The 12,649-nt window shown below is 34.2% G+C and overlaps 1 protein-coding gene and 1 long non-coding RNA gene across 5 annotated transcripts in view; one reads left to right on the plus strand and one right to left on the minus strand.

The window, feature by feature from the left end:
* The window catches only part of LOC118924102 (uncharacterized), a 257,912-nt gene that overhangs the window by 43,027 nt on the left and 202,236 nt on the right, over positions 1-12,649 (plus strand). The gene's annotated exons all lie outside the window — the stretch shown is intronic.
* The window catches only part of MYOZ2 (myozenin 2), a 37,326-nt gene that overhangs the window by 22,756 nt on the left and 1,921 nt on the right, over positions 1-12,649 (minus strand). The window contains exon 3 of the mRNA XM_036908608.2: positions 202-371. Within this exon, the coding sequence (XP_036764503.1) occupies positions 202-371 (170 nt within the window). The remainder of the gene's footprint in view (positions 1-201; positions 372-12,649) is intronic.

Genomic DNA, 12,649 nt, shown 5'->3' on the forward strand with positions numbered 1-12,649 from the left:
GGTATGTGGGGGGGACTTGGTGAAGGGGGGAGCCTAGTAAACATAATGTCCTTCATGTAATTGTAGATTAATGATACCAAAATAAAACTAATAAAAAAATTAAAAAAAAAAAAGAAAATCTTGTTTAGGAATCTAGTAATACATATAAATTTAGAAATGCTGCCCACTTATTTGGATACCACATGTTTAGGTTATACTTACATTAATTTGTGCTTTAGATTCATACTGGAAATTTTCAAATGTGTATTTGTCAGATCTTCTTTGTCGCATCTTAAATAGCCTGGCACCACGGTTACTGAGATGGGATAATTCTTCCAACATAATGTCTCTGGGGATGCTCACTTTTTTGCCCAGGTTCATGCCATCAAATTCTGCAAAACAACATTTATGTGCATGAAAACCCCAAAGTAAGCATTTTTAAATGCTTTCTAAATTTATTGCCTGCTTGTATGGTGACTAAGACATAGACTCTTTATACAAACTACTCTTTAACTGTATGACCATAGATGTGCTACTTTTATTTTTTAAATCTCAGTTTCCTCATCTCTAGTTGGGGTTAATAGTAATAAGACCTACCACTTAGAGTTGATATGAAGATTAAATAAAATGCTTCATATGAAGCACTTAGAATAGTATGTGGCACATAGAAAGGTGAATGAAAGTGGTTAATAACCCTATTAGTAAAATTCAGTCTTTCCATATTTAGTGAGTTTTCAAACAGCATTGTTTATAGTTCTCTTAAGCTATGTTTGGCTGCCCACATTTTTATTTATCAGTTTGTACTGTCCCTATTACTAGACTGCCTGCCCTACTACCCATGCTACCCCATTTCCCTGTCTGTGTGAAAATACTATTCATTTTGTAACCAACTCCAAGGAGCCTAGCATAAAATAGGCTGATGATAAGTATTGAGTGAACAAATCCTTCCCAATCCAGTTTAGGTGTTATTTCTGTGAATCCTTCTCTAAAATCTCCATTCATAATTATTCATTCCTATTCTGTATACCATAGCACTGAATCACAATTACTTGATTCTGTCCTACATATTTTGTGCTTTATATTTTCTTTATGTTTTAGTTCTTGGATTCCCCTATGCCTTCAGTATAGATGTTCAGTAAATGATTTTTTCCTATTTCTGCTACTGAAGGACTTTTCTAAAATCCAAGAGATGAAACTTCCACTTGCTTCTTTAATCAAAAATTTATTTCTGTGTTACCCACAGAGTTCTTTTGCCACTGTGCGCTGCTTTTAAGTGAACAGGAAGAAAAATTTGGGCATTAGTAAAATAAATTATTCTGATGGATTCAACAACATTCTTTGGTCATATGACAAATTATCCCAAATAAGTAGGCTTTTGGAGGTGCCTGGTATAAGACAACAGACTGAGTTTTCTTCCCATTTTGCTTTGGAAAAAAATTAATTTGTTTACATATTTTGATATTACACGGAGAGGAGTTCCACTAATTATAAAAATTATAATATCAAAACTGCTTCTGGAATAGGTATACTTTTCAGTATACTTCTACTAAGTACTAAAAATCCTGGGCATTATGAATAAAACAAAATAAAAAGACTGAAAAGTGGAGAAAAGGCTGCTAAGCTAGGGACCTCAGGATCCAAGGAACAACATGATGGTGAATTCTCTGCATTTTCTTTTGGCCTTTTAGTTTTGTATATCCCAGACTTGGATCTGAAGATGCTACCAACCCAGAAACACTTAATAGTACAGACAAAAAAGAAAGGAAGGAAGGAAGGAAGGAAGGAAGGAAGGAAGGGAAGGAACATCTCCAACAAAAGACCAGGAAAGGAGCAGTCTAAAAAGACAGAAAACGTTTAGACAATAACCACTCTGCTTCAGCCAAATAACACTGAAACAAATTTGTCCCCACCCATATCAACAGAGTCCAAGCAGAGAGACCAGAATATTACCTTGTGAGGCTGTAATGAGGTGCCCCAGTATCCCATAAGGGTGGTGTGTGAGAGGCCAGGAAGGAAGCTAAGACTTTCATCCCCATCAGCAATAACAACTCTCCTTCCCTGCAATGGAGATCCTGTGGCAATCTCTAACTTCCACTCCCTCCTAGCAGTAACTAAGAGGCTCCCCTCAATTTCAGTGGAGGCCATGTAGGGAACCTGCACTTCTATTTCCACCTGGCAGTGATGAAATGGCATTTTCTTCCTCCTACTCAAGCAGCGTCAGACTATGATTGATGAAACAGCAGACTTAAATAAGAGCAAGAGTCTTAGAACATAATCTCAAAGTGTCCAGCCTCAAATAAACAAGCACTTGTCATACCAAGAACCAGGAAGATCTCAAACTGAATGAAAAAATATGCCAACATGAGATGATGGAGCTACTAAAATTCTGTAACAAAGATATTGAAGTAGCCATGATAAATATGCTTCAAAGTACCATTACAAAGCACCTGGAAACAAATGAATTAAAAAGAAAGCTTTAGCAAAGATATAAAAGTTGTGGCAGAGAAATACAAAATGTAAAGAACCAAATAGGAACTTCAGAGCTGAAAATACAATAAGCAAAGCAAAAAGTTCAGTGGATGGATTCAATAGCAGAATGGTGGGGAAAAAGGAAGAAATCAGTAAACTTGGAAATAAAACAATAGAAATAACCCAATAAGAACAACAGCAATAAAAAAAATCAACTGGAAAAAAAGTGAATAAATTTTTAGGGATTAGTGGGACCAGAACAAAAAATCAGTTAAGTCCCAAGAGGGGAGGAGGATGGGGCTAGAAAAGTACTCAAATAAATAATGGCTGAAAACCTCTCAGATTTGGCAAGACATCAGCCTACAGATTCAAGAAGCTAAGAACTTCCTGATAAGATTAATCTTTAGAAATCCACAAGACATACCAAAAAACTTAAGAAAACTAAAGACAGAAAAAAACCTTGAAACAGCCAGAGAAAAATGACAACTTACCTGTAGGGAGAAAAAAATGAAAATAACAGTGGACTTCTAATCAGAAACCATGAAAGCCAGAAGGAAGTGGCACAAAGGTGCTGAAAGAAAATAATTGTCAATCCAGAATCTTATACCCAGTGAAAATATCTTTTAGAAATAAAGGGGAAATAATGGGGGGAGTTTTGTAACCATAATGTTTCTCATGTAATTGTACATTAATGAAACCAAAATAAAAAAAATTAAAAATTAAAAAAAAAGGAAGAAATAAAGGGGAAATTAAGACACCTTCAGAAAACTAGATTTTATTGCCTGGACATCTACCCTAAAAGAACACCTTGGGCTACTATAACAAAATACCAAAGACTGGTGGCTTATAAACAACAGAAAATTTTCTCACCATTCTGGAGGTTAGAAGTCACATCTGGGTGCTAGCTTGTTTGGGTTCTGGTAAAGACCCTTTTCTGGGTTGCAGACCATTGACCTCTCATTGTATTCTCATATGGTGGAAAAGGCAAGGTAGCTCACTTGACCTTTTTTATAAGGGTTATTAATCTCATTCATGAGGGCTCCACCCTCATGACCTAATCACCTGCCAATGGCCCCATCTCCTAATACTGTCACAGGGGCTTTAGGATTTCAATATATAAATTGGGGGGCTTGGTGGGAGTACAAACATTCAGACCATAGCAAATAGCTAAAGGAATTTCTTTAAACATAAGGGAAACAATGAAAGAAGGAAACTTGAAACATCAAGAACAATAGCAACAAAATACAGTAAGCAAACATGTGGGTAAATACAGTATGCTTCCCTTTTTGAATTTTTAAAATTATATTTGATAGTAGAAGCAAAAATTGTAACACTCACTGAGGTAATTATAATTTATGTAGACAAAATAGATAAGACAATTATAAACAGGAGGATAAATGGACATGAAGGTAAGTAGGTTTCTATATTGATACTTGAACTGATAAAATTACATTAGTAGACTTTGATAAGTTATGCATATACAATATAATATTTATATTATACTTAATGTCCAAGTAATCCCATGGGAAAGGAGAAAGAAAACAGAAATGAACAGAGACAGTAAAACAAAAACAGAAAACAAAAAATAAAAAGATAGACTTAAGCTCTAATACATCAATAATGACATTAAATATAAATGCTCTAAATATACCAAATTAAAGGATGGAGACTAGAAGATTGAATTGAAAAACGTGACCCACCTATGCACTGTCTATAAGAAACTAATTTCAAATAAGTGAGTTGAACCATATAGGCAAGTAACAGGATGGAAAAAGATACATCAAGCAAATATTAATCAGTTGAAAGCAGGAGTGGTTATATTAATATCAGATACATTGAACTTCAGAGCAAAGAAAATTATCAGAGACAGAGAAGGACATTATGTAACTATTAAAGTATCAATCCACCATGAAAATGTAGAAATCCTAAATGTGTATGTAGCAAAAAACAGGTGCAAACGGGGCAAAAACTGGTAGAACTAAAAGGAGAAATAGACAAATCCACAATTACAGTTGTAGACTTCAACATCCCTCTCTCAACAAGTGGTAGAATAACAGACAGAAAATCAGCAAGGATATAGAAGAACTCAGCAATACCATCAACCAGTAGGATCTAATTGACACTTATACAATAGTCTACTGAACAAGAGAATGCAGTCTTTTCAAGTTCTCCATGGAACATGTATACCAAAATTGACCATATCCTAGACCATAAAATAAGCTTCAATGAATTTAAAAGAGTTAAAATTATATAGAGTATGATCTCTGATCACAGTGGAATCACACTGAAATATCAGTAACAGAAAGATAACTTGAAAAATCTCCAAACATATGGAAATTAAGCAATATACTTCTAAATAATCCATGAGTCAAAGAAGTGTCAAGGGAAATAAAAGTATTGAACTGACTGAAAATAACAAAGCATGTCAAAATTTACGGACACAAATAATACAGTACTGAGAGAGACATAGCATTAAATGTATGCATTAAAAAAAAGAGAAAAAGTCTCAAACCAATAATCTAAGCTTCCATCTCATAAACTTAGAAAAAGAAGAGCAAAATAAACCCAGTGTAAGCAGAGGAAGGAAAATAATAAAGATAAGAGCAGAAATTTAAAAGAAAAACATCGGGAAAATCAGTTCAGTGTGTAGTTGGTTTTCCAAAATATCAATGAAATTGACAGACCTCTAGCCAAACTGACATAGAAATGTAGAAGACACAAACTACCAATATCAGTAACAAAACAAGTGACATCATTCCAGACACTGCAAATGGATGGCAAGTGGATAATAACAGAACACTATGAAAAACTCTACTGCATAAATTCAGATATATTTGAAAACAGAAAAAAATTGGCCAATTTCTTGAAAAGCACAAAGCACTACATCTCACCCAATAGAAAATAGATAATTTGATTAATCCTATAACTATAAGGCAATTGAATTTATAATTTTAAAATCATCCAAAAAAGAAATCTCAGACGTAGATGGTTTCACTGGAGAATCCTACCAAACATTTAAAGAAGAATTATCACTAATGCTACATAATCTTTACCTGAAAATAAAAGATGAGAGAACAATGCCCAATTCATTTATTAAGCTAATTTTACACTGATACCAAAACCAAAAACAACATGCAGAAAAAGAAAGCTACAGACCAATATCCCTCATGCATACAGAAGCAAAAATCCCAACAAAATATTAGTAAATAGAACTCAACAATATATAAGAAGAATTCTATACCATGAATAAGTAGGGTTTATTGCAGGGATACAAGTCTCGTTCAGTCATCAAAAATCAGTGTATTTCACCATGTCAATAGGCGAGATGTAAGAATATCTCATGATCACACCTTTGGGATTCAAGGCTGGGCAAAATATTGTTAAACTTGACACCAAAAGCACACTCCATAAGAGGAAAAAAATGATGAAATGGACTTCATCAAAATTAAAAACTTTTGATCTGACAAAGACTCTGTTAAGAGAATGAAAAGACAAGCTGCTAAGTGGGAAACAATATTTTCAAAACACATGTGACAACAGGTTAGGATATATAAATAACTCCCAAAACTCACCAGTAAAAAGGCCAACTGTCCAATTAGAACAGAGGAAAAAGACATGAATAGACGTTTCACTAAAGAGGGTATACAGATGGTAGATAAGCATATGAAAAAATGAATTCAACATCATTAGTCATTAGGGAAATGCAAATTTAAACCCCAATGAGGTATCACTATGCATGTATCAGAATAGCTGCAGTGAAAAATAGTGACAACACCTAATGCTTGGGGAGGGTGTAAAGAAACTGCATCACACATATATTGTTGTTGGAAATGTAAAATGGTACAACCACTCTGGGGAATAGTTTAGTGGGTTCTGTTAAAAACAGAACATAGAAGTATTAACAATTCTGGGCATTTATCCCAGGATAATGAAAGGTTATGTTCTCACAAAAACCTTTATAGAAATGTTCATAGCAGCATTATTCTTAATTAAACAAACAAGTAAACAGAAACAACCCAGCTGTACTTCAGTGGGTAAATGGTTAAAAGCACTGTGGTCCATCCATACCATGGTACTCAGCAATAAAAAGGAATAATCTATTGAAACACACAATACCTGGATGTATCTCCTGAGAATTATACTGAGTAAAAAAAGCCAATCGCCAGAGGTTCCATACTGTTTGATTCTATTTATATAGCATTCTTGAAACAAAAAAATATATATAGAGAAATGGAGAGAAGACCAGTGATTGGTAGGACTCTCTTGACTGTATCAAAGTCAGTATTTAGATGTGATATTGTGCTGTAGTTTTTTTAAGATGTTATATCTGGGGAAACTGGGAAAAGGTTCATAGGATAGCTCTGTATTATTCCTTACAATTGCATGTGAACTACATTTACCTCAAAATAAAAACTTTTAAGATCTATAAAACCATGAAAAGAAATGAACCATCCACAAGTGTGTCTTGCTAAGTGAAAGAAGCCAGTCTGTAAACACTACATACTGTATAATTCGAAACACATGGCATTCTGGACAAGACAAAACTATAGAAGTTATTAAAAGGATCTATAGTCACCATGGGCTTGGCAGGGAGGAAGTAGGGATGAAAAGGTGGGGCACAGGGGACTTTTAGAACATAAGACTCTTCTGTATGCTACTGTAATGGCAGATAGGCATTATGCATCTGTGAAAATTCATAGAACAGTGTAACACAAAGAGTGAAGCCTAATCTAAACTACCAACTTCAGTTAATAGTGTATCAATATCAGTTCATCAATAACAAGTATATCACACTAATGCAAGATGCTAATAATAGGGGAAACTGTGTAGGGAGGAGAAGGGATATATGGGAACATGAATTTCTGCTCAATGTTCCTTGTTCCTGTAAACCTAAAATTTCTCTAAAAAGTAAAGCCTATTAAAAAATTTTTTTAATTTCATAGCCCTTTCTGATGCAATGCAGAACAGCTCTGTCTGCTCTCTAGTATGAAAAAAAGAAAAAACCCACCTGTTTCACAGTCCCTAGGAATGGCAGAAATAGCCCATGGAAGAGGAATAGGAGGAACAGAACAAAATTAATGAGGATATTTTACAACAGTAATTAAGTCAGTGCTGGAGCAGACTTGTACTGGCTCACTGGAGTCAACTGATAAATTTTCAGGAATTCTGTGAGCTAGTAGGTAAACTCACTGAACACAATCATTTTTAAATTATATAAATATAACTAGATAAATTATATTAAAACCAAACAATAAGTACTCAGTAAGTGTCCTTTCTAAATCTTTTACTACTTCTTGCTATTATTTATATTCTTGACACATACTTTCTTAACTGTATGGTGAAAATACTATACAATGTTATATTACTATACATCCCTTCCCAACTCTGCAGTGTCTCCTTGATGGTAGCTTGAAATTGGCCATGGTGGGTGTATTCATACCACAGAAGTTGGCAAACTCTACAAACCAAGGAATTTTCCCCTCAAAGAACCCATTGTTAAATATTTACTAGCATATTACTTACTAGACACAGGAATGTGTTAAGTCAACATATTTTGTATAAACAAACAACAAAAGTCATAAAGTAAATTCTGCAAAGTTTGCTTCCCTCCCCTTCCAATAGTTAAATTTATGATGTACCTAGAGCAGGAGCTCCAGGCCACATGTGAGTCAGGGAATCTAACGTATGAACACTCACTCTCATTACTTAAACTTTCAGAGTGAAGAAGGCTGTCAGCTAAGCACTGAGAATCCAAGTTCAGCTGTTCTCTGCTCTTTATTGAAAACTCCGGCTCAGGGTCTTTACAGTGTGTTTAATCTGGATGCCTGATAAATGATATAATTTATTTAGAACACATATTCTTGCCCTGAGGGATTACAAGGTTGTCTTCATGGCATTACCTCATCTATTGAAAATAATATTGCTAGGCATACTTTCCTATTGACATCATTTATCGTGTCCAGAATTTTCCATTTATTCTTTAAAGATTCTATGAAACTTAATCTTTGATGTTATATTTCAAGGAAATCAGCTGTTAATTTTGAATAATTAGATATCTGCAAAAAGATACAGACATATAACTTTACGGTTTTGAATATAAGCTAATTTCCACAAAAAACCCACAATTTTTGATCTACTACAAATATTAATTGTTACCAATAATTTTTTTCAGTAGTGTCCTCACATGTACAATATTTTTGCAGTTAAATTAAGATTTAAAATCTTACATTGAAACTTTAAATATTTATATTTTTGAATCTACTTTCCTCACACTTTTCATACTTTGGAGCCACACTACCTATGAGTATGAGAAACTAAATGTAAAATTACATTTTACTGGGTGAATGTCAGTGATGTTTGAAAATGTGATCAGTTGCTTTTTCAAATCATATGTCAATGTGTAGTCTTATGAGCAGACACTGGACCTAAATTCCTCGAAAAGGAAACATTCCTTTTTCACATTTATTTCATAGGTTAACTTTCTGAAATTTAGTCAACAAAGATTTATGTTTTTGCACATGTAGCTCTGTATTTCTAATTTGAAATTTTGATCCTGACAAAGTTACATATTTAGTTAGATCAGTGAATCCAATTTGTAGTTTGTAAAGATACTCACAAATAATTGTAGTAAGATAAAACGTTTTTAAAAACTGTTTTCCATAATTCACTGGCAGTTCTCCAAACCACTGGAGGGGAATTAATTGAAACTGGTTTACTGCTTCAGGGTGGTCCTATTGATTTACTTAGAAACCTGATTGAAGCCAAGGTATTTTTTCTGTGTTTTGCATAAGACCCTTCTGCCTGTTTACAGACAGTGGGCCTAAATGGATTGAATAGTATCCCATAAAATATACATGATTTCATAATGTAACATACATATATACATATTACATAAAAGATAATAATAGTCCAGACTATGATTTTGAATATGTCCACAATTGATAAAAATTTATTAAATTTTTTCTCTACATTAAAAAGTTCATTTTGAAAGCCATCTGGGAATCTTTATTTTCCTATTGCATATGTTTTTGCCTTGATTTGAGTTCTCAGATTATTCTATAAAGTTTTCAAAAATTTACTCTTGGACTATTACCATATAGTACATGTGTAAATCTATAAACACTTAAAAAATGAGATTACCAATGTACTGAATTACACAAATTGAATTACACAGACCCAATCATCTGGTACTATTTATAGGATGTACAACTAGAGCATATCAGAGTGGAAAACACAACAGAGGACCAAGGATGATGGAACAATATGGCTAGAATTAAACACTGAAATTTCAACTTGGGTATAAACTAGAATTTAGCTGAGTTCCCTACTTCTCCTTCTCTGCAGGGCCTTATTAGAGGTTTAGAAATCTATGGCATGCTCTGAAAAATCTAGGAATTCACAAGATATTACTGTCTACTAGTTTTCAAAATAAAACTTGCTTTTTCTTGGGGTTATGAGAATGCTAATATGAAAATGTAAAGCAAAGAAAACTAAAAACTTGTACACAGGAGCATTAGGTCAAGTTATTTTTCTCCTCAAAATTTCACATTTGATCTTTCTTTTTCAAGGCCTTCCTGGTGTCCTAATTTTGACATTGATGACTTGATTAACTGCAGTTTCAGATAAGCTTAGGAAAAACAAAAGGGTCTTCACATAATTCTTCATGTGAAATTTGAGATTCTATATTCTATACTTTTCGAAGTGCCCTTGCAATTTATGTCAGTATTTTCATTGCCTTTGTTATGGGTAGAGACAAAATACACTGATGTTTGACTTCAGCATGTAGGTCAGTAAATTAGAATCATGGAATTTTGGAAATAAGTGTTTCAGCAAATCTGACCCCCTCTTTTCAGAGCAGAAATCTGATGTCTGGTCTGGAACCCAGGGCTTCTGGTGTTGTATCAGCAACAGCACTCCATTTAGAGCCCGGGCTTCCTGTTTTCAGACCACAAAGCTAAACTCCTTTCCTGAAATCACAAAAACAATCTCTCAGTCCTCTTCTGTGTTCTGGGAACAGCTGTTCACTAGTCATGAGCAGGAAAAACAAACAAACACATACCAAAAAAGCCTTTGCAGAGCCCAGGTGAGAAAACTGTAGGGTGCAGCTTTATGGGACACAGTCCCTTCCCTATTTCAGAAGTGTTTCTTTTAAACTGACGGTGGTATCTGCTTAAGATGAAGGTTCAAGTGTACTCCCAGTTCTTCTGGATTCTTTTAATTCCACTTCCTTTCCCCCTCATTTCTAGGCAGATACCAGTTGCTCTAGATTGCCTTTCCTTCTTCCATTCTTATTCCTTCTCCTTCTCTGTCAACTTGCTATTTCCTATCCTTTTATGCTTCACTCTCTCTCCCTCTTTTCCTTCAGTATTCAAGTCTTAAATGAGTTACTGAGTGAGAGAGGAATATGTCTACCTCTGGACAATATGTACAGATTCAGGAGTAAATAGTACAGGGCTGGTGGGCAAGAATTTATTATAAACATCTTTTCTTGTCCCCACAAGTAATTTATGCACAGACAATGGCAAAATCTTTTTTAGTTTGTTTCTGACTTTTAGAATAACATTTATGAGATGGTAGCAACATGGCTCTGATACTTCAGTATAAGGCATAGAGGTTTTGTATCAGAATAGTAACACAAGACAACTACTACCATCAGCAGTAGATATGATATAATGATAAGAATGGTCAGTCTGAAAGTATGTAGCCTTAGTGTTAGGGGATACTTTTTATTATTTGTTGGAAATGTGGTAGATGTGCTTTTGGTACATAATTTGATACCAAACATAATGAATCCATAATGAGTAACTATTTTGGGTGTAGTTAGTAGAGGCTAGTAGTTATCTACCTTTTTTACTCATTCTACCCAGTTCTATTACTTTAGTCTGTATGGGTAGGATTTCTCAGTAACTCTTTTGTGGTTGTTTCTCCTTCAGATGGAATGAGTGAGCTGATGTAAAATTCTCCCTTTTAAAAAATTCTTATGTTTTCCTACTGATTGATTTCAAGGACTCACCAGCTGTAACCTTTCTCCCCACAGCAAGAACTGGACTGAACTCCAGGTCATGTTTAGAAGACAATTAGTTTTGCTGTCTCATTGTCATACTTCATTCTCCTCCAGGCTAAATGTATTTGAAAAGCGATATAAAAAATAAACCAGTTATAATACTACAAAAAAAAATCCTGATGCACAAGGGGAGAAGGAGGTGGGAGAAGGGCTTTGAAAACAAAGCATCCTTCTCTGTTCCTTTTTATAAAGGACAACTCAATCCAAACTTGATTTGTTTAGTGTGCTTTATCATAAATTATCCAGATTTTTGCTGCATAAAAATCTGTATAAAATGTGTAAAAGTTTGGAGGATTATTCTCAACAAGGTTTCCCTGCAGTCCATATCTCATTTCTGCATCCTTAGAAAATATGATAGTTCCCTAGCTCCAGATCTCTAAACACCATCTCGTATGCAAATACTTAAGTTCCACAGAAGATGTCAGAGGAAATAAAGGAAATTTTTGAAGCTGCTTCATAGTTTACTGTGGCTATTTTATCTGAGATGAGTTAAGAGTCTGTGATGATCCCTGCATTATCTGAAATTCTTGACCTCCAAACAAAGGCAGAGCATGTGACTCCACTTTAAGGGGGACTGGAAATCTACCCGTGACTGAGGAGGAAGGTTTCAGCAGACTTTATGTGGTCAGGACCTAGTGGTGGTGAGACAGTAGTTTTGAGGGTTTTTTCCCCACTCTGAGATGTAATTGTATTTTTCTTTATATTTCATAAACACAGAAGTTATGTTACAAGAAAAAAAAAAAGATACTCTTAACTTGTAGGTCTATGTCAGGAATAACATAGAGAAGAATCCAACACATGATTTAAAGTGGGAATACATTAAATGGATTTACAATTATGCTGCAATTAAAAAATGATAATCTCTCAAATCTAGTTTTAAGGTAAATAATTTAGTCTCAAACTCAAGCGGTCATCTGATTTTTGCCTTATTGATTAGGAGAACTATAAAGACAGTTTCAAGTAAACTACCTGAAGCAGGAAATACAAAGAAGCACTAGAGATACTGGGTTTTTAGTGTGAATCTTATATCAATTAAACTCATGAGAATTATAACATATAAACAGTTAAAAGAAGCATGGATTTTCAAACTTTGGATTGGTACAAATTCAATTCTAGGATCTGATTCAGAATTATTCT

This window comes from Manis pentadactyla, chromosome 5 (genome assembly GCF_030020395.1).
Source record: "Manis pentadactyla isolate mManPen7 chromosome 5, mManPen7.hap1, whole genome shotgun sequence".
In the NCBI taxonomy this organism is placed as follows: Eukaryota; Metazoa; Chordata; class Mammalia; order Pholidota; family Manidae; genus Manis; species Manis pentadactyla.